The sequence below is a fragment of the Oxyura jamaicensis genome, chromosome 27 (genome assembly GCF_011077185.1).
Source record: "Oxyura jamaicensis isolate SHBP4307 breed ruddy duck chromosome 27, BPBGC_Ojam_1.0, whole genome shotgun sequence".
Lineage (NCBI taxonomy): Eukaryota > Metazoa > Chordata > Aves > Anseriformes > Anatidae > Oxyura > Oxyura jamaicensis.
The window spans coordinates 3,308,240-3,327,952 of record NC_048919.1 but is presented as its reverse complement, the minus strand read 5'-3'; the positions used below and the strand labels follow the sequence as shown (position 1 = coordinate 3,327,952).

Here is a 19,713-nt window from a genome sequence, read left to right as displayed (position 1 = left end):
GAAAAAAAAAAAAAAAAGGAAAACAACAACAACAAAAACACTTTCATCATCTATTTTTCCATCTACTGCCATATATATAAAAGAGAAATCTCCCTGACTCTTCACAGGCAGGCTGCTGGCTGGGTTTGGAGGAGCAGGGACCCAACCGTGGCTTTATCTGGTCTCTTCTGGGTCTGTAGCTCTCCTTTCCTCCTTTCGCTTCATTTTATTTATTTTCCCCTCTTCTCTGCTCCTTTTGAATTTGCTTCCTGTTTTATCTTGTTTATTCCTCTTTAGAGATGGAGAGAGAGAGGGAGAGGGGCTCCTTTGAAAAGTCTGCTTAACTGAGCCGCTGTGGGAGGCCAACCACCCCTCACAGCCCCGCGAGCCGGTGGAGAAGCGACTGCCAGAATATTAAGCTGCGTGCTGAATGGGGACCGCACGGAGCTGCCCTCATGGACCTCTTAGGAGGGGACCAGGAAGGGACGGGGGCACTCAGCTGCCCCGAATCCATCCCACTCTGAAGTTGTAAGCCCAAGCTTTCAAAGATGACTTCAAACACTTGATGTCTGGGTCGTGCGAGAGCGCGGCAGATGCGTGTTTTGGGTTCAGCTCAGCTGTGGCAGCAGCTACATTTTGGTTTTCATTAGATTGCAGCACACTGTGCTTTTCCATGTCTAGCTCAGCTCTGGCAAGATCTGCAGCCGAGCTCTGGTCCTGTTCACTCTGGCAGAATGCACATTTCTTGGCTGCTACATGTTTTTTCATTTCAGTCTTTTTTTGGCTGTTCTGGAAGCAGCTGGGCACAGAACGCTTTCATTCCAATATCATTATTTTCATACCGCTGGCTTCCAGCTACGCCGAGGAGAGCAGGGAGACAGCAACGGCATCTCCCTTTGGTACAGAAAATAAACCCACAAAAGCAGAACCAGAAGCTTTCAGCAAAAGGTCCTGCCCCTTTCGTGTGGCCCCAAACCAGGCGCTGCAGCTTCAGCTGGGCGCTGAGTGTGCCTGAGAGCCACCACCTGGATGTGCCTCGTGGAAAGCAGAGGGAAGACCTCGAGGTCTGTGTCCTCCTTCCCTCACTTTGGGGGATGTTGCGGGGTTGGGCTCCGGAGAGTCCCCAAAATCCTTCGTGTGACTTACTGTATCTCGGCTGGTGACAACAGGGTGTTACGATCACTTCCAACCACCGGCACTCTGGACTAAGGCACCAATTTTCACCGTGCGCTCAGTGAAAAGAGGCAAGGGAGATAAGTCAAGTTTTGGACCCTTCATTGAAGGCACTGCTTAACTGCAGGCTCAGCTCCAGGCTTAGGGACACGGCAGCTGCCCAGCACTGGGTGCTCTGCCCCTGCCAGCCAAGGCCCCCTGGGTTTGGGAGACCATCCTGGGGTGCGACCTCAGCCTCCAAACAACATCATGTCCACGTGCTAAAGCATCGCAGGAGATCACCTGGGAATAAATCTCCCTCTCTGATCCCTGTATGGACACCCAGAGGTTTAACTTGCCCACCCAACCCTCGCAGTGCTCTAGAAACAAGGTGCCTGCAGCACAGCGGGAGTTAAGCAGCTTGGGCTCCCAGAAAAAAAGCTCCCAAAGCACTTCTTTGCCCGATGCTCTGCTGCCGCTGGCATTTCTCCTCCCACTTTTCAGCTGTGCCTGCCCGTGGTGACCCCACCACACTCGGTGCATCCCCAGCTCGCCTGGGGAGCCCATCTGAATGCTGCTCTGCTTTCGGTCCTGTGCCCTGACCCCAGCCCCAGCATGGGATACAGCAACTGGAGCCGGCTGCTGGGATCTGTCACTGCCTGGATCAGTCCCGTGGTGCCCACAGCTCCTTCCCCGTGGGGCCAGCAGGCAGCCCCAGGGACACATGGCAGCTGGCCGGTTGTGGGACAGGGCCACTCGTGCCCCAAAGCAGCCCCAATGTCTGTGCTGCCTGCTCTCTTCTCGTAGCCTCCAGCAGGCAAGAAGGAAGCCCTTGTCCCACACCACGATGCTCCAAGCAGACCATGACAAATGCCCCAAGTATTTAGAGATCCCTTGAGTATCGTGCAGAGCAGTGAATGCACTGACACAGCCCCATCCTCCTGGAAACCACCTCCTTTAGGGGTCAGCAACCCCAAATACCTTTGGCTGCCCTGGGTTCGGCATCTGAGCCACCTGCAGCAGCAGCGATGCTCACATGCCTGCAAGAAAGGAGCCTGCTGATGGGAAGTGAGGATGTAGGGGCTTACCCCTGTGGGTTTTAACGTCTGTGCTTCGCCCCATCCAAGGATCCTGCTCAGCTACTTGATGATAAATGGTCTTGGAGGCTGTTTCACTTGCTTTAGTCTCTGGAGGTGCTTTAGCTGCCATTAATTCTGACGGGTTCTTACAGAGCTGCTGCTGGGACGTGTCTTTACACTGCCACGATACATCCCCGAGGGCCTTTTGAGCAGCAAGAGCCTGGGAAGTTCGACGTAGAAAGAAAACTGCCTTCAGCAGCAGGTGAAGCAGAGCTGTGGCTGCAGCACAACAAAAACCAGGGCCACCAGGGCTGAGCTGGGTTCCCCCACCAGTGGCCCAGGAACATGGGAGAGCGCCATGGTCAGATGAGGAGCCACCAGGCAACAGCAGGACAGGCAGAGCAAGTGGCTGGTGTGAGCATCCTGCCCTCCTTCCATCCTGATGTCCTGATGTCCTGCCATCCTGCTCTCCTTCCATCCTCAGTTTCCCAGCTCGGGTTCAATGACCACTGCCCACTGCCAGAGATTTGCAAGTTAATAGAGAGCCACCGGGAGCTTAAACTCATCAGCAGACCAGAAACTGCACTTGTAGAGACGGCCAGATTAAATTCAAAAGCAGTCTGAACCCAAAAAATGCTAGATGATAGGAAAGGGGAGACGTGCTTGCCAAACACAGCTGTGCTTACCCAGAGAGAGGGAAGACAGCAATTATAACACATGAGAACGATGAGGACAAACGTGTGCAGGTAAAGGTCTTGGTGGTGACGCTTGTCAGCCACCAGTTGCTACTGATGGAGCAGGGGCATGGTTTTGGTCACTGATGGTGGTTACAAACGCTCTGGGGACACTGCAGAGCAAGCGAAAGCAATGGTGGTGCTGAGGGCTGCTCCTGGCATAGCGCCTTGCTCCGTTCCTTCCCTTTTCTTGCACCCCACACCCAGCACAAGAGCATTCAGTCACCGCTTGGGCTTTTCTCGTGCTGGTAACTCAGCCACTCCAGTTTCCCAAAGAGCCTCCGCGGTGCAGCTGAGCCCTGGGTGGGAGAGGAGACACAAAATATTAAGCCAAAAGCCGGCTTCGCTTGCAGCTCGTGACACGGTGAGGACGGGGACATCTCCCATCAGCTCAGACTGGGGCATCAGGCACAGACAAGCTGCAAATTCTGCCTGGTGTCAGAGGATTCAGGATGGAGTGAGAGGTTTTTCGAGGCGGGTGTTTTCGCTCCCAAATGACTACATGCAGCCAAGGCCTCTGCATTTTCTGCTCAAGTGTGCACGAGTGTATTTCAAGAGCTGGAGAGAGCCACGGGGATACAAACAGAAGTTAGGCAGGAAGGCATTTGGAGAGGATAACTATTTGACTATTAAAAATGAACAGAGTCAAGCACTGTGCATTTTCCAACGATGTTTATTTGTTTTCTGTAGCCCACTGACACAGCTGGAACTGGCAATGGAGCAGATTTTTTTGTGTATTTTTTTTTGTTTTGTTTTGTTTTGTTTTTTCCATAAAGTGTCTATGTGACATTAGGTCAAGGCTAACACTGTAGTCAAAGGCATTTAGAGAGGGCAGCAGCAGAAGCAATGAGAGGTGTTGGCAGCAGCAGGCTGTACAGGAGGGGCAGGGGGCACCTGCCCTCCCGCTGCCACGGTGGGGCCAGGGTGCAGGGACGCGTACAGTCTTTTTGGGTACCTGTGGCAGACAAACACAGCACCATGCAACACAATCTGCAGGTGGAAACAGGCGGGGGAACAGGACATGGGCCGTTATTGCAGTCTGCTTTGGGGGAAGCCACGTGCCTGGCGGCGCGCCTGCCCACGGCAGGGAGCAGCCCGATGAAGGACCAGGCTGGCAGCAGCTGGGCCACCAGCTCCCGAGCGGCATTTGCTTGCTGAAGGGAACCACGATTCTCAGGATGCATCTACGGGGACAGACCCTGCAGCCAGATCCACTCCGCTGCAGTTTGACGGTAGTTCAAGTATCTAAAGCACCATGAGAAGAGATGCCTGTCTACGTTCTCTGCAGCAGGGGGCCTGCCGTGGTGCCTCAGCAGGATAAGGAGCCTCCCCCAGCTCTGCACCTTCCTTGGGGGCTCCCCGTCCAGCCCAGCTGCAGGCAGCACCAGCTCAAACACCACTTCTTCTAAAGGCAGATGGGAAGAGGACCGTCTCCTGATCCCCCTGCTGCTCACGGTTCCCCCCTGCCAGCCTCCAGCCCAGGTCCCACCGAGCCCCCCACCCCGTGCCGTCCGTGTATCACCACCCGGAGGCTGGGCCGTGGGGACGGGAGGGCAGCACGCATGCAGCATCGCTCCCTTTTCCTCTGTTCCACCCAACCACGGACCTCGCAGCACCCGAACGCTCCTCTGCCAAGTGGTTCCTTTACCCCAAGCAATCAGCACAGCGGCAGCCGACCCAGGGGTCTCCGCGGTGGGGGGTGCCTCCCGCACCCCGGTTTGCAGCTGGGACCTTTGCTCAGCCCTACGGAGACCGAGAAAGGCTTCGGAAAGGCAGGCTGGCTCCCGCAGCCAGCGCCGTGCCCTGGTCTTGGCCACTTACTGTACAAAATGGACAACACACACACGTTATTTACAGCCCTGTTTTTCACATGATGGAGCAGCTCTTGGCTCGGTCTTTCCTGATCTCCGTGTCGTTCAGTAAGTCCGTCCTGCCGGGCATCTGTGACGCCCGCTTCAGTCCCCGCTTGGAGTTGGAGCGCTTCAAGTTCTTGTGCACCCTGTTGACGGAGGCGAGCGTGGTCACGTGGAAGACGTCCCGCACGCTGTTCTCCGACACCTTGGAGGAGCACTCGGCGTACGCCACCGCCCCGATCTGCCGTGCCAGCGCGCTGCCCTGCGGCCCAGAGAGGCAGGGGGGAAGAGAACGGGGGGTTAAGGACCTCAGCACCCTGCCAGAAGCATCCTCTGCTCCCTCCCGGAGCCCCCTCTCCAGGACTGTCACCTGCTCGGCACAGCCAAGGCACGGCTCTGGAGCCCGTGTCCCCGCAGCAGTCCCCAAAACCCACAGCGGGTCCTTCGCTGCTGAACCTCCTTGTCCTAGGAGGTCCCCAGGGAACGTCCCCACCACCCACTGAGCCCTGCAGGGGCAACTGAAACCCACCTGCTCGTGCGTGACGGGGATGAGGCGCTGCTTGGAAAGCTCCCGCAGCGTGTTCAGGTCCGTCCGCATATCCAGCTTGCAGCCCACCAGCACGATCTTGGCGTTGGGGCAGAACTCCTGAGTCTCCCCTTGCCACTGCAGCAGAGACAAGAGAGAGAAGGTGCTCGGCTGTATGAGAGGCTCCGCTTAGTGCTGACAGCCTGCAGAGGAGCCGAGCTTGGAACGACAAAGGCAGGGGCTCATCTTGATGCTCCCAAAGCCCTTTTGATGCCCTGCACAGCTCCTGGGGTCCTGCCAGCTGAGGTTCACCAGGGCAGCCCCCTGTAGCCACCCCACTGCTCACTGGAGCTGTGCACGGCTTTTCCAAACTGGGGTCACAGCTGTTCGGAGGCTAATTAGCTTGTCAGGGCACCTTAATGACTGCCCCAGGCAAGGATGGGCACATCAGGGTGCCTCTCAGCTAACTTTATGCTCATTTGCTGCAAACCTCCTGCATCCAAGCTGCAGTCCCCTGCACTGAGCCACTGGAGACCCCTCCTGGGTATGAATATGGAAAAATAACGACTGCACGGCCTGGTGCACAGGTCTGGGGCTCCGCGGGTCACCTTGGTGGACCTCCCGAGTCCCAGTCAGCGGGGAGCTGCCTGCACAGCACGCTCATTATTTGTTCTTGGGAGCCACATGTTAAGGACATTAAGACATTCAGAGCACAGCTCCAGCCAGGGGAATAAAGGATTGAAGCGATGGAAGGAGAAGGCCAGGGCAAACATCCACTCCCTTCACGTTGACGGTACCTTTTAGAGCTCCAGCAGCAGGCAGATGCCAAATAGAGACTGTCAGCAGCTAAAGATGTCACTTGGAACTAGCAATGCCTGCCACGCTGCCTGACCGCTGGGCAAATATCCCAAACAATTGGAAGGGGAAGAAAACCCAACCCACAGGCAAGCATCCAGAACCCGGTAGGGAAAGGAAGGGCCAAGAAGGACAGGTTTCACTCAAGCAATATCAGACCAAAGCAACTGCAAGATGAGAAAAAAAATGATGTTTTCCAGCAGGAGATGGGCTCCAGTCTTTCCCACAGCCCCCTTCTGTGCTGGGGACACTGTCTGCCAGGAATCCCACGTGTCCCTACTGCCCCAGCAGCATGCCCCAAAAGAGCCACACGAAAAGGATGCTGCAGGTCATTCGGAGCAGGAATTCAAACACCCCGAATTACCCAAAGGATGAAAATCCCTGCAGAAATGGAGCTGTAGGGTCTGTTCTCAGCAGGCTGTCTGTAACGGGGTCCCTAGGCTATGGACGGAGCCGTGACCCTCTTCTCACACGACTGACGCCGTGCCGAGGTTTGCTGCACCACCCAGCCGTGGCAGAGCAGAGGTGCCACCCCGTGAAAACCTGCTTTGTGTGAAACGAGCTGCTGTTTGCTCTCAGGTGGCTCCTTCCCTTCGACTGTACAAGCTGTACAGGCAAGCCAGGCAGCAGAAGGGCAGCAATAATAAAAATTTCCCCTGCTGAACCAGCATGTTTGCCCACGGCTTGAACAGGGAGTGTTATTCTCCTCATTCGCCTGATAACAGGAGCTAAAACCCATTTCAGCTTCATGGTGCCTTAGGAATTCACCTCGCCTCCATAGGCTGTGAGCCTGCACCAAAGGAAACAAGGCATCTGCTCAGAGACACTTAAGAAATCCCCTGTGATTCAGGGCTTAATTTAAGTCACCGTATCAAAAATGCATTGCTAACAGTGCTGGGAGGAGCTGTGAGGCTGTGCGGGGAAGACCTTGCAGCGAGCAGAGCAGGGTCGCACGAGGAGCGTGCAGAGCCACTGATAAAGCCCCAGCTCCACTAATTACTGGTGGGCTTGCATCTCATTAGGGGACGGGCAATTTGCCTGTGCTCTCGTCCTGCTGGCTCCCAAGTTGAGCAGTGAAAGCTTCCAGCCCCGTGAAAGGCTCCCGCCCCTGAGCTGGGTGCCTTGGGCGAGCCACCCCGAGGCTCCTTTCCCCTTGTCCCCTTGTCCCCTTGTCCCCTTGTCCCCAGAGCCACCTCCCAGCCCCGCCAGCAGCTGAGGAGGAGGCCAACGCCTCAGCACAACCTGAAGTTCGCTGCCACAGCTCATTGTTCCTGTTGGCGAGCTGCAGGGAACCGATTGCTGCCTTTTTTTTGGGGGGGGGCAGAGGCCGAACTGAGGGGGAAAGCCAGCAGAACGGTGGCTCCTTGCAGAGGGAAATCCCTCGCTTTCTGCTACAGCCAACGGGCAGCAGCCGCAGGCAAACTCCATCCAAGGGAGCTTTTTGCCCCGGTGGCAAAAACCCGGGGCTCCAGCCCAGCATCCCGGACCCAACAAGCACTCACCTTCTTGAGCACGCTGTCCAGGGTCTCGGGACGGCTGATGTCAAAGCAGATGAGCACCGCGTCCGAGTCCGGGTACGCCAAGGGCCGGACGTTGTCGTAGTAGGCTGAGCCTGCGGGGAGAAGAGCAGTGAGCAGCAAGTGCCATCCACGGGCTGCTCGCTACCCTGTGCGAGAAAAATCACAGTCATTTTCTTCAGACAGGACCTTCTGGGAAGCTATTTGATTTGTGATTGCAACGGTGGGCGTCCTGCAAGCAGGAGCGCCCAGTACAAGTTTATCCTAACCTTACATCCCCTAGTACCCCACACCTGATTTCTCCCCCGTTTCCTCACTGGCAGAGTACCACAGGTTCACAGCCTACTCGACGCCCTTCTAAACCATACACATACAATTTTATTTGACCGTTTATTTCTCCTTTTCCTTTTTTTTTTTTTCCTTCTCTTGTGACTAAAGCACCCGTGATTTTTGTTTTTACTGATTTCGCACTGCTCATCCTGTTTTTCTCAGCTATCCTCCTTATTTGGGGACAGCGGGACCTTCCCCTTATCTTCTTAACATACTCCCCACTGCTACGCCACTGTCATGCCTGCACAATCACTTTTGAATATGCAAGGCTAGAGGGATTTTCCACTGAAAAAGCACCTTCTATTGCAAAACCACAACTTTCTCACACCGGCGGGGCAGGAGAGGAGCCCCAGTGCTCCCCACAGGTCCCTTAGGACCGGGGCCATTGGCATGTGTGAGCACCTGGCAAGCAAGAGAAAGGAAAGGGAGCTTGGAAGGGCTGCGGCGTCGTAGAGCAGCACATGCCTCCCTCCGCCGCTTGCACACCGATCCCATCGCTTGCCATGCAGTTGCTGTTCTAGGAATGGCAGGAAGGTGTAGCTGAGAGAAGGCAGGCCACGAGGAAGGCTGCTGCTATTTTTTATCCTCTCTCGATGTCTTTATACAGGGGAGCTTGCTCACAAAGACTGTGAGAGTTTAAGACAGGTTAAAAAAAAAGTCTTTTGCTCTGGATTTATGCTGGAAAATATCAGGCAGATTGATATTTTTTTTGCTTTGTGCACAAAAAAATGTGCCAGGATTTGGTGAACAAGCTGTAAATTGATGGGGATGATTCTGTATTCTGCAGGATTTCTCAGTGAGCAGGCAGAGAGCCCGGGCTGAATCCTGCACAGCGCTGCCATGCACACACACACACACCTTCAATGTGAATTTCAGGCATTAAAGCCTTTGTCCCATAATGTTTTTATTTGAAGCGCATTCTGTGCGTGATTGTAAATGCCTCACTAAACAGTAATGGAGCAATCAGCTCATCGCTGCTTATAAACACTCTCTCCGTTTTATATTTGGCTTTACAATGGCTTAAACTTCCTGCAGGGATGAGAAACAGCTGCTTATTTATGAAAAGGGGAAGCAGAGACACCAGGCTCCTTGTTGGATCGGCCTCCTTGGAAGCAGGCTGGGGGCACCGGAGGCGTTTCCTGCCTCAGCCCCACGGGAAGGATCCGGCCCCGCGCTTCCCAGCCCGGCACAGGGTGCAGCACCCAACCCCGCGTCCCACGGCCCCGTGCCGGAGGTCAGCACCTGAAGAACCACGAGCGACGGTGGCTGATGTCGCCAAGAGGATGGGAATCCGCTCTGGGTGGCATCAGAGGAGGACGGGTGAATTCCCTGATGTGGGGTCCAGCCACTCGCCCTCCCTGTGCCGAGCTCATAGCAGGATGCTGGGGAGAGCCACCAGTGGCACCTCCGTGGTGCACGGCCCCAGCACCATCCTGCCATGCCCACGCAGCCCCACGCTGCTCACAGAGCAGGCACCCAGCACTCAATGTGTTTTGGGATTCACAGCAGAGCCAGCTGTGAGGACATCCAGCTGTGGGGACATCCAGCTGCACCCAGCCATGCTGCTGCAGCGGCGGCGCCTGCACCCCTGGCACCCATCAGTGGGAGAAGCCACAGCTTGTCCCTGCAAAGTCACTGGGAAGAGAAGCAGCGGGATCCAGCACAGCAGAAACAGGCTGTGACCTCCACAGAGCCCAGCCCTCTTCCTCGAGGGAAAGTCACACTCTGTGCACGGGGATGAGCCAGCGCCTGCGGTGCCTCGGCCAGTCCAAGGATGGAGGATGCAGGCTAGGGCAGCGGGAGCCCTGGAGACTTCTGACCTTGCTTCAGGCTCAGGATGCTTCAGCTCATGACGGGCAGAGCTGGCACCCATGAGCCGCCCCATCCCGTGGGCGAGGTGACCCCGCGCCCAGTGAAGCAGCGGCTGCTTTCCGAGGCAGCACCGAGCTCCGCTTTGGACCGAGCCCACAGTCTCCTTAACAGTGCACATTTGCCGGGTGGGATGCGAGATCCAGCACGGATCTGCATGCTCAAATCTGCTGGACCCTTTATCGGAGCCATGCCCTTTCCCCATGCACACCGGGGGATCTGCCCCAGGCGGGAGGGAAGCATTCCCACGCGCATCCTCTGCCTGCAGCTCCTCCGCTTTACATAAACACTGCAGATAAATCCGCCCCCCCCCTCCCAGCCCAGGAATGCTCCTTTTGTAGAGGTGGTTTTGGCTCCTTTCAGTGCAGACATTGCTACGGCAAACTGTATCGTAGCAACCTGCTGCTTCCTTCGGCACGTCACCGGCTCTGCCGGCGCAGAGCCTGCAGCGCCTGGAGCACGACCCCTCTCTGGTCCCCACTTGTCCCGTGAGCCCCAGACCAGTGCCAGGACACGTAGGGCCACCACCCAGCAGCTGCTGGAACCAAAACCAACCCCCCCTGGTTGGTGCTGGCAGGAGGAGGGGAGAGAAGAGCTGCCCCAGTTTGAGAGCATTGTTTTCTTAACGAGCTCAGAATCGTCTCCCCGTGCTTTAACTTTCTGCTCCCAGCTCTGGGGTGCAGGAATGGCCCCGGCACTATCGCTGGTAGCTCAACCCAGCTCTGAGAGCTGAAAAACACCAGTGCTCATGGCCCTTCCCCAGCCCCGGAGACTGATGCTCAGCGTGGTCAGTGTGTCCAGCACTGCTGGGAAGCTGCTGAGCTCCAGAATCCCACCGCCCTCAGCTTTCTTTGGAGATGTCTCTGCTGAATCAGGGAATTCTCGTTGGTCGATTCTTTTTCTAGCTTTTGCATCTATTACTTTGTCATCAAGCACAACAATTAAAAACACAACCCAAACACAAAAGCCTCAGTTCCCACAACTCCAGGTGCTGGCTTTATCGATTCCGAGCACTCAATGCCTTTCAGCTCTTCCAGCAAGACACCCTAGAGCCCCGCAGTCTGGCACCTCCGAACACACAGGCACCCAAGGCTCGTGTGCCTGCAGATCCAGCCTTCCTGTGCTGCATGAGTCATTCTCCCACTTGGCACTCAGGTTTGCAAGAAACAGGACCTATGTGCATCTGTTCGTGATTAAAGAGAGAAAACTGGAGCGAGCCAGACACCAAAAACAGCTTAAAAATAAAATCCACACGGTTGTTGTCTGAAATTCAGAGGCGGGCACAGCCATGAATAGCTCCTCTTTCTTATCAGCTGGCAGCCCCTCCGAGTGCCTGGCGCTGGGACCCGGGGATGCTGCTCTCGGGCAGAGGACTGAAATTTGCTGTTTCATCTATACCAACCCAGCGTTAATCTTCACTTGTTCCTTATTAGCTGTTCCGAGAGATAATGAGCCTCCCCACATGGGCACCCCCCAGCCCACAATAGCAGGCTGCAAACCAGGAGAGCAAACCCGCAAGGAGCCCCCCGCCAGCTCGGGCTGAGCACGCCAGGGCGCTGCCAAGGCCAAATTTTTCAGCACCTCACTTGTCTCAGAGGGCTCTCTCCCCGTGCCGCCTGCAGTGCCAAGAATGTCCCTTGCAGAAGGAAGCAGAAATCCTGCCCGGCTTTCTGGAGTCCCTGAAACAAACCCTGGTTCAGCCAAAGCTTTATCCACGGGAACCCAGCAGCTTCTGCAGGGCTTTCTGGCTGGGAATTCACATCTCCACGTGGCTTGTGTTGCAGGGAAATTTATCTGGGTGACTGCTTGCTGCAGGCAGGGGCTGTGCACGCAGGGGCATGGCTCCAAGCCCCCTTCCCACCTCCTCAGGCTGGGCAGGGTGGGACCAGGGCAGCTCCCAACCCATCCCCACAGGCATTCCCCATGGGAGTTCCCCCAGGCACGTTAATATTACATGAGGTGCCGGTGAATTTGATGGCTTCCATGATTAGTTGCTCCTCTGCCAGGGCAGATGATGATGAAGGTGTTAATAATAACAATATATTTTATTTATACCACACCTTTAAGACCGAAGAGGTACGTCTGTGCCATTCGCACAGGAGGAACGACCCCACTGCAGTGGGTGCAGGAAGCTGTGATGGGGACTGCAGCGGGTGGGCAGTGGTGCCCCTCACCCCTGCCCCTTGCCCAGCCCCTCCAGGGAGGCTGAGCTGGGGGTCGGGGGGGGCATCCCTGGGCTCCCCACCCCATGTGCAGGCAGCGCATCTGCATGAGAAAGGCGCATGTCCCATGGAACAGCCCGGCTATTGTCTCCTCCCGGGGGCAAAGCATAAAAATGCTGGATTGAAAACCTGACAGTGAATGGGAGAGACAGAAGTGGCAGCTGTCCCAGACACCCTGGGCAAGGAAAGAGCCCAGTCCCCATGGTGAGCCTGCAAAAATCCCAGCTGCTTCTCCGAGACACCCGGGATGCTTCAGAGCTGCCATTTCCTCTGCAGATGCAACGAGAGGGCACGGAGTCACCCAAAAATATTTCCCCACTGCTGGAAAAGGGGAAATAAGCCCAGGGAAACAATGGCAGAGTTTGCAGTAGAGGGGAAAAGAGGAATTCAGCCTCAGGGAACTCTTGAGAGCAGCAGTTAAACAGCCCCAAGGGTCATGCCCCATCCCATTATCCTCCTGGGAACAGACTATGAAAGAAATTGTTATTCCATGGTCACTCAGCTCGGCCTGGCCCTACAAAAGCCCAGCCAGCACCTCTGGGAACCAGGCAGGTCACGGGCTCAGTGCAGGAGCTCCCCAGAGGAGGACGGGACACCCATTTGGGATGACGCAGCTTCAGGAGGTGACCGAGTCAGAAGACAGATCCTATGCAGGGCAGCCACCACAGACCCCCCCAGGCCCCTCCAACAAGGGGTTTCTCGAGGACCACCACTCACTTCCAAGGACCCATGAGCACGGTGAGCTCTGCAGGCTCAGCCTTGAACATCTCGGTGCCTTCACGAGGGCAGCATTCGAAGAGTAGTGGCTCCATGTGCCAGCTATACAACTGGCCAGGACGTGCAAATGCCCTTCTCATTCCCCGTATCGTTAGTGCTGATGGGCTTTGTAAACGGGCGGCCAGGAAATTAGCTGCTGCAGCACTAGGTGCACACTGAGGAGACAATATCCAAACCGCGGTGAGTTCAGAGGCCAGCTTCATCCTCCCAGGGTGAAACCAGCCCCTGTCCCCTGCTAGCAAACCAGCAACTGGTTCTGTTTGGGGCCGGGTCCTGTTTGGGGCCTGGCAAGCTGCAGCACCGCTCCTGAGCACCCCACAGGTCCCTGCAAGCAGGGCTCACAGCCTGAGGGTTCCTGCCCCTGCCTGACCACAGGAAGGGGAGAGGAATGCCGACCCCAGTGATACAAACCCCACGTTTCTGACACTAATGCAGTGCTTGGTAGAGTCCAGCCCAGCCCGGCGACAAGGGGAAGAGGCAGGAATTAAAGCCCTGGTGACAAACTCCGAGACACAACGGCGGCGCTGACAGCACCGCGGTCCGAAGCCAGGACCCAGCAACCCAGGGGGTCACAGATCCAAAGGCAGAAGTAATTAGTGACATTAGAGACTGAAGGGAGCACGAGGCCGAGTGAAACAAAGTCAAACACCTGCAACCGTGCCAGGCTGATGAAGTGTCCTGGCCAGCACCAAGGTCTCTTGTGTTGCAGCAGCAGCACAGCAAGGCAAAGCCAGCGGTGGTTTCTCTCCTGGAGTGGCTATTTCCATCATACTCAAAGAGCTTTCAGCAGTGCAGCCCCTTCAGAAGCCCCTCCAAGGGTGGGCTGTGCCACAACAAGGGACTATGCCCTCCTCAGGGGCAAGGATTCAGAAACGATTTACTCTTTGCCAGAGGAACAAAGCCCTGCCTGCCAGAGGGGAGGTGGCCAAAAGGGGAGATGGGGCATCCCACCCAGGCTGGAGGGGGACAAAAAGCAGCAGAGGGAGCTCCACAGCACAGGTCTCTGAGGGACATGGATCAGACAGCACAGTCATCACCTCAGGACTCTGATGGAAGCCTTCCTGATGGCTGCACCATGACCGCAAACCCCTTAAGTCCAGGAGAGGAGAAGACAGTTCCACGACATGGAGCAAGCAATCGTCTGGAAAGTGCATGACTGCAACAGCAGCTAACCAGCTTGGACAATTAACCTCTGCACCTCGTTCTTGTGATGCGCACACACACAAAAACCAACAACAGTAGATTGCTAAGCAGCCCAGCTGGCGTTTCTTCAGGATGGATGTGATCAGGATGAAGGGAATGGTGTTTGGAGGGGCTGAGGTGACATTTCTGGGCCCCTCTGCAGACCCTCGCACTGGTGATCTGGAGGCAGCGGTGGAAGCTCTCTGTTGAAGTCCCCGGTGGCCTCTCCAGGGCAGCTCCACCAAGTCCTGGGATGGGAGCACAGCCCCAGTGCCCAGCCCTGGCTCCACACAAGGCTGCTGGGGATCACTCTGGGAATCAGCAGCCGGCACGAGAGGCAAATGGGAACCAGAAGTTCCTTCTTGGCCCTTTCACCACGTCACAAGGGAGGTTGGCATTGCCACAGGCTGCCTGCAACCCCTTCTACAGGATACAACAAGGACTAGGAGTGGCAACCGATTCCCACAGCCACCACATGCTTTGGGGAACGCAGCCGAGGGTTGAGCGAGCACAATTATCTTTATGCAATGTTGCACATTTCCAGCTTGCTGTGCACAAGCAGCAGATCCCTCCCTGGCTGCTCGTCTACCAGATAAGGTTTCTCCCCACAGGGAAGGCTGGGCCTGTACACTTGTGACGTTTCATCGGGTGTTGATCTTATCTTCGGGATCTGGGGCAGGAGGAAAGCTGCGCCCAGGTCCCCACTGCAGGCACAGGGCCGGGGGCACAGCACCGACCGGCTCCTCTGGTGCTCTCCCTGCCACGAAGTGTCCCCAGCAGCCTCCTGGAGGCACAGTGAGGGGCACGCGGGTGCCAATTGGGTGACAGCTATTGGAAAGGCAAGCCACCACGTGCCAAGGACAGGGCAAGAGTCCCTCCTCTGGGGATCTTCTGCAAATCGGTTTATGTGACCACCTGGCTAAGGAGCTGCTGCTTGATGGGTGTTAAAACAGCCCCAGGATCCCCCCAGGACCCCAACAGAGTCTAGGGGACAAGGGATGGATGCTGCTTCGCTGCAGGGAGGCACAGGAGCAGCAGCCTTCATTTCTGTGCTACACAGCACCCACACCATGCCCAGCCCGGCCTGACGGTCCCCCAGGGACTCTCGTGTCTTGTCCTGTCCTGTCCTGTCCTGTCCCATCATGTCACGTCTCCTCAGCTCCAGCCTCCACCCACTCCGGCGTAAGCATTTCTGCTGCCGTTTCTGCTGCAACTCTTTCAACTTCTGTCCGACTGGTTCCTGACCTGCCTGAGAATGTGACCCAGCTGCACATATTTTTAGGCTTAACTATGTCTTTGTGCTGAGGCAGAAGACAAGTATGCCGGTTTGAGGCTCCCAGCCTCAATGGGGAGCATGGGAGGAGCTATTTTGGTAGGGAAAGGGCAGCTCCACATTTTTCCCTGCCTCAGAGTGCCCGTGGCATTGAACTCTTCCCAAGGCCGAGCTTGCTCTTGCACTTGGGAGGAGGCAGCCATGGCAATCCCGGAGCAGCGCGCTGGGAATCCAGTCCCAGCATCCATGGAGATGCCATTGCTAAAGTCAGCCCCTTTCAGCTCTCTAATCTCATCAACATTCCTGGGTAGTTCCCCTAACGAAGGGGCTGTTATCGGAGCCTGGCGGTTCCCACACAGCCCTACCAAGGCAGACTGTTTGCTGAGTGCAGGCAAAGAGGGAGGCGGGTTGGGATTAGCGACTCCCAGTGTTATTCTTGTCTTGAAAGCGCATCTGCTTAAGAGACACAAGTCCCAGCAAAAGTCTGGCAGCCGTACGAGTCCCCTGCCGTGAGCTGCAGCACAGAGTGGGCAGAGAGGCACTGCTGAACCGGGGCAGGCCGAGGTGAACGGCAGTGCTCAGAGGGAAGAAAAGTCCTCTCCAGCAGCTTTGGAAGATGGCAATGAGCACACGCACAGTGCCAGCCCCGTAAGCCACTGGCACAGACACCTCTGCTCTGCACCAGTGAAAGGTGCATCATGCTGAAAAATGAATAACGGTGCATCAGCAAAAAGTGCACCAGCAAAAGGTGCACCAAGGAAAAAATTAAATAAAGGTGCACCAGCAAAAGGTGCTGCTCATGCGGGGAATTAGCTGGTGCATCGCTGAGAAGCCAGCCTGCCCGGCCCGCACCTCGCAGTGACCGCACGCCCTTCCTGCTGCCAAAGCACAGCAATGCAGCTCACCTGCTCTGTGCAAAGCATTATCCATGGTCACAAAGCCAGCCGTGCCCCCACCAGCTGCCTGCAAGGGCTGGAAGCTCTCCCTTGCAAGGTGCCAGGCAGCGGCACCCAGTGTCCAGCAGGCACCCAGTCCCCTGGGAGCAGCGCTTCTGGTCAGACTGGTGCTTCCCCACACCTCCACGAGAGCCGTGCAGAGCAGTTGTTTCTCTGTTAAGAGCTGTTGGGTCAACAGAAATTAATTTGCCAGAACAGGGACGTGCAGGGTGGCAAAGCACCGCATCCTCCACGTGGCCGATGAGAGGAGCCGATCAGAGCCCAAACCCCGTCTCCTCTGCTCCCTGCTCTCGCACACCGAGATGTCAAATTGTTTTTTAATGGAGGGTTTAGGAAATGGCAGGGAGAGCGGGCTTTCAGGGGGAAGGGAGGGATGGGACATCCCCAGCGCACTGGAAAATGGCACTTGGAGCAATTGCACTCTCACACTGGGGCTGGAGGTGGGACTGACGTCAAGAGGGAGAAATCCAAAGCACAAGCAGCACCTGCAGGGGAAGGCTAAGGGGTCAGGCTCATGCTCGGCTCACAACAGGCACCTGGATGCAAGGTACTTCAGCAGGCACGAAGAGCCCGCACTTGCCCTCTCTGAGCAGGGCATCCTTATCAAGGAGTCCCAGTGCTGGGAAGTCTCCAGAGTCACCCTCTGGCCTTGGAAAAACTAATCAATGGGCAAATGGTTCCAAGACACTTAAGAGGAAATCCAGGGTCCCAGTACAATGCAGGAGCCATTTGGTTCCCCATCACTCCTACCCTCCCAACGACAATGTTTCTCTATTTAGGTTTCTAGCCCGCCTGCCATCTGCTAAAATCACAGGAGGGGCAAATTCAGGCTGCATTTCCCAACACCAGCCAGCACTACACATCCCGGGAGGAGACAACATCCCAGTTTGTGTGGACCCAGGAGCAGCCAGGCGGGCTGTGACCACTGCAGCACGGCAGTTTTCCAGGGCACCTGCCCTTGCCCCCGTGCCTGGGTGATGCTCAGCTCACCCCGTGCTGCTTCCAGAGCCGCTAACCGCTGCCACAGAGGCTGCAGAGGGAAGGAATCAACACTGAGCTCCCCTGTCCAGATCCGCCTGCTGATTTCTGGAGACCTGCAGTTCCGATTACTTATCTAAGAGGTGGCAAGTGTTTAAGATGTAAAGGATGATCCTGACAGAAGGAGGGGAGCAGATTCCCAGTGCCTCCCTTCCCGCTCCTGCTGGCATGGAATTTAGCACAAACAATAAGCCCCTGGCCGCGAAGCTGCTAAAAAGAGACAGCAGGTAGCACAGAGACAAGGGAAAGCACACCCCAGCGCCTGTCATCCTGCACGAGGAGGGCAATTAAGCCACGCAGAATCCCTTCGGCTCAGCTGGTTCAATTTGCTATTGCACAAAAACTTCTTTTACCAAAAAGCTTCTGTTTACAAGCGTCTCCGAAGGGTGGAAATTCAGCAGCAGACTGCAGTCTGCAGCTAAAAATGTCAGTCTGATTACTGGAGAAAATTGTCGTGCGCTGCTTTGCAGGACTGTTTATTGAAGAACCTGCTCCTGTGTATTTCAAATTAAAGCTGCAAAAGAAGGGAATTGATCTGCAAAACTATCTACTCAGCTCTAACCACAGCGAAGCTGTTAAAATGGGCTTACATTTTCCGTAAGGGGAAGGGAGAAAGAATCAAAGTCCTTGTCCTCTTGGCTATAGAGATAAACACTAGACAAACTCATATCTTTTGCTGAAAAGGGTAAAAATGAATGCATATACACAGCTTTAAAGCCATTTTACCAGGTCCTTTTCTTTTAAGATTTGTAAGATCAAAGGCAAATATTCCAGAGAATTCCTAAAAAACACACAACGCCTCAAGCGTGCTTCCGCACTCTCCAAAGGTGAAGTTTCTCACGTGAAAGGCAGGCACTCGGAGCAGAGCGGCCCAGCATCGAACAAAGATACCCCACCCAGGCCCTTCCCAGCAGCCACAGAAGCCCCCAGTTTGGAACCCCCCTGGGATGTCCCAGCCCCGGGGTTGTGCAGAGATGCACCCACGCTGTGCCGGGAGTTGGATGCTCCGGGTCGGAGCAGGACAGCATCGCGGGTACCGCACCGGAGGGGCTTCACGCAGGCACGCCAAGCCCAGCAGGATCCATCCAGCAGGCAATGACCGCACAGCCACCATCCTGAGCTCCACGCACAGCACCCTGCCAAGCTCCAGGAGCCGAGGCTCATCCTCTGCTCCAGCACCCCGAGCTGCCCCGGGAGGCAGCATCGCCAGGGCTCACAGCACAGCAGGCAAAGCAAAAGTTCCCTTTTTGTCTCGGGGCATAAAAGCAGCAAAAGTGAGGTCTCCCAGGTCAGGAAGCCTCCAGAGCTGACTCAATAAACACATTTTATATGACAGAGCTAGTCCAAGCCTCAGCAAAGCCACTGCTCTAGGTAGACCTCTGCTGATCCTACAGCTGTAATTTGACGGGTGCAAAATTATAGCGAGGAATTTGAGTGTACATGAGCAAAGAAAGTCGGAGGTCATGCTTTAATTTGCTGTTGCTCGTGAGCACCGAGAAGACTTCATTTGCTATAAAAACTCCACAAATTATGGGGAAAGAGCATCAGCAAGCCTGCGATGTATGCACGCTGGCAGAGCCCAGCGCTGAGCCGCGCCATGTGTACACAGCACTCCGAGGAGGTTGCCAGAGGTAAATTAAAAGGCCAATATTTTTATTAGCTCTGCACCAAGCAGTTCACTCCTCCCCAGAAAGACAGCGTGAAGTTTGAGAAGGGTCTCGGAGGGCCGGGACAGCCGTGCCTAGGGCTCCCCGCGGCATCGCAGCTGCGGATGCAGATGAAGAGGCAAAGCCAAAACAAGAGGAGAAAAACAAAAGCAGCCCAGAAGCTCTGTTGGGGAGCGAGTGATGAAAGGCCGGTGCGTTCCCGCAGCACATTCCTCTCCGAGGCGAGGTCTCCCCTCTCGGCTGCACCTCGCTTGGCTTCCCCATTCCTTCCCACCCCAAAACTGGTTTCGCTGCTGCTCACCGGTGGCCCTACACAACCGCTGCCGGGGATGCACGGATGCGAATTCAACCCCGAAACATCCCGGGGGGGGGGGAGCTGCACCGGCACGGAGCACAGAGGACCCCCCAAAACCCTTCACAAGGACCCAGCTGCATCACCCCCAACTGGAGACACCCCCCTCCCCCCGGGGGGGGCAGCCCACCTGAGGTGTCCCACATGTTGAGCTCGGTGCGCTGCTTGTCGATCTCGAAGCTGGCCGTGTAGTTCTCGAAAACGGTGGGCACGTAGCTCTGGGGATGGGGGGGGGGGGGGGGGGGGGGGGGGGGGGCGGCGCCCCCCCGCCCCGCCGCCCCCCCCCCCCCCCCCCTCACCCCCCGGGCTCTGCCGGGTCCTTGCCGGGATGCGGCTACCCCGGGATGCAACG

General features: G+C 56.2%; 1 protein-coding gene and 1 long non-coding RNA gene across 2 annotated transcripts in view; both read right to left on the bottom strand.

Moving 5' to 3' along the window:
- Positions 1-280: 280 nt before the first annotated feature.
- LOC118178950 lies at positions 281-3,262 on the bottom strand. Its single transcript, XR_004756337.1, has 3 exons — positions 1,973-3,262; positions 1,788-1,790; positions 281-961 (listed from the first exon to the last, which is right to left on the bottom strand). It is a non-coding gene; the product is annotated as an uncharacterized LOC118178950 (long non-coding RNA).
- A 335-nt stretch (positions 3,263-3,597) lies between these two features.
- RND2 (Rho family GTPase 2) overlaps positions 3,598-19,713 on the bottom strand; it is a 16,509-nt gene continuing 393 nt past the window's right edge. The window contains exons 2-5 of the mRNA XM_035347868.1: positions 19,492-19,579; positions 7,681-7,790; positions 5,327-5,461; positions 3,598-5,059 (exon numbers count right to left, since the gene is read on the bottom strand). Of these exons, the coding sequence (XP_035203759.1) occupies positions 4,811-5,059; positions 5,327-5,461; positions 7,681-7,790; positions 19,492-19,579 (582 nt within the window). The 3' untranslated portion in view covers positions 3,598-4,810. The remainder of the gene's footprint in view (positions 5,060-5,326; positions 5,462-7,680; positions 7,791-19,491; positions 19,580-19,713) is intronic.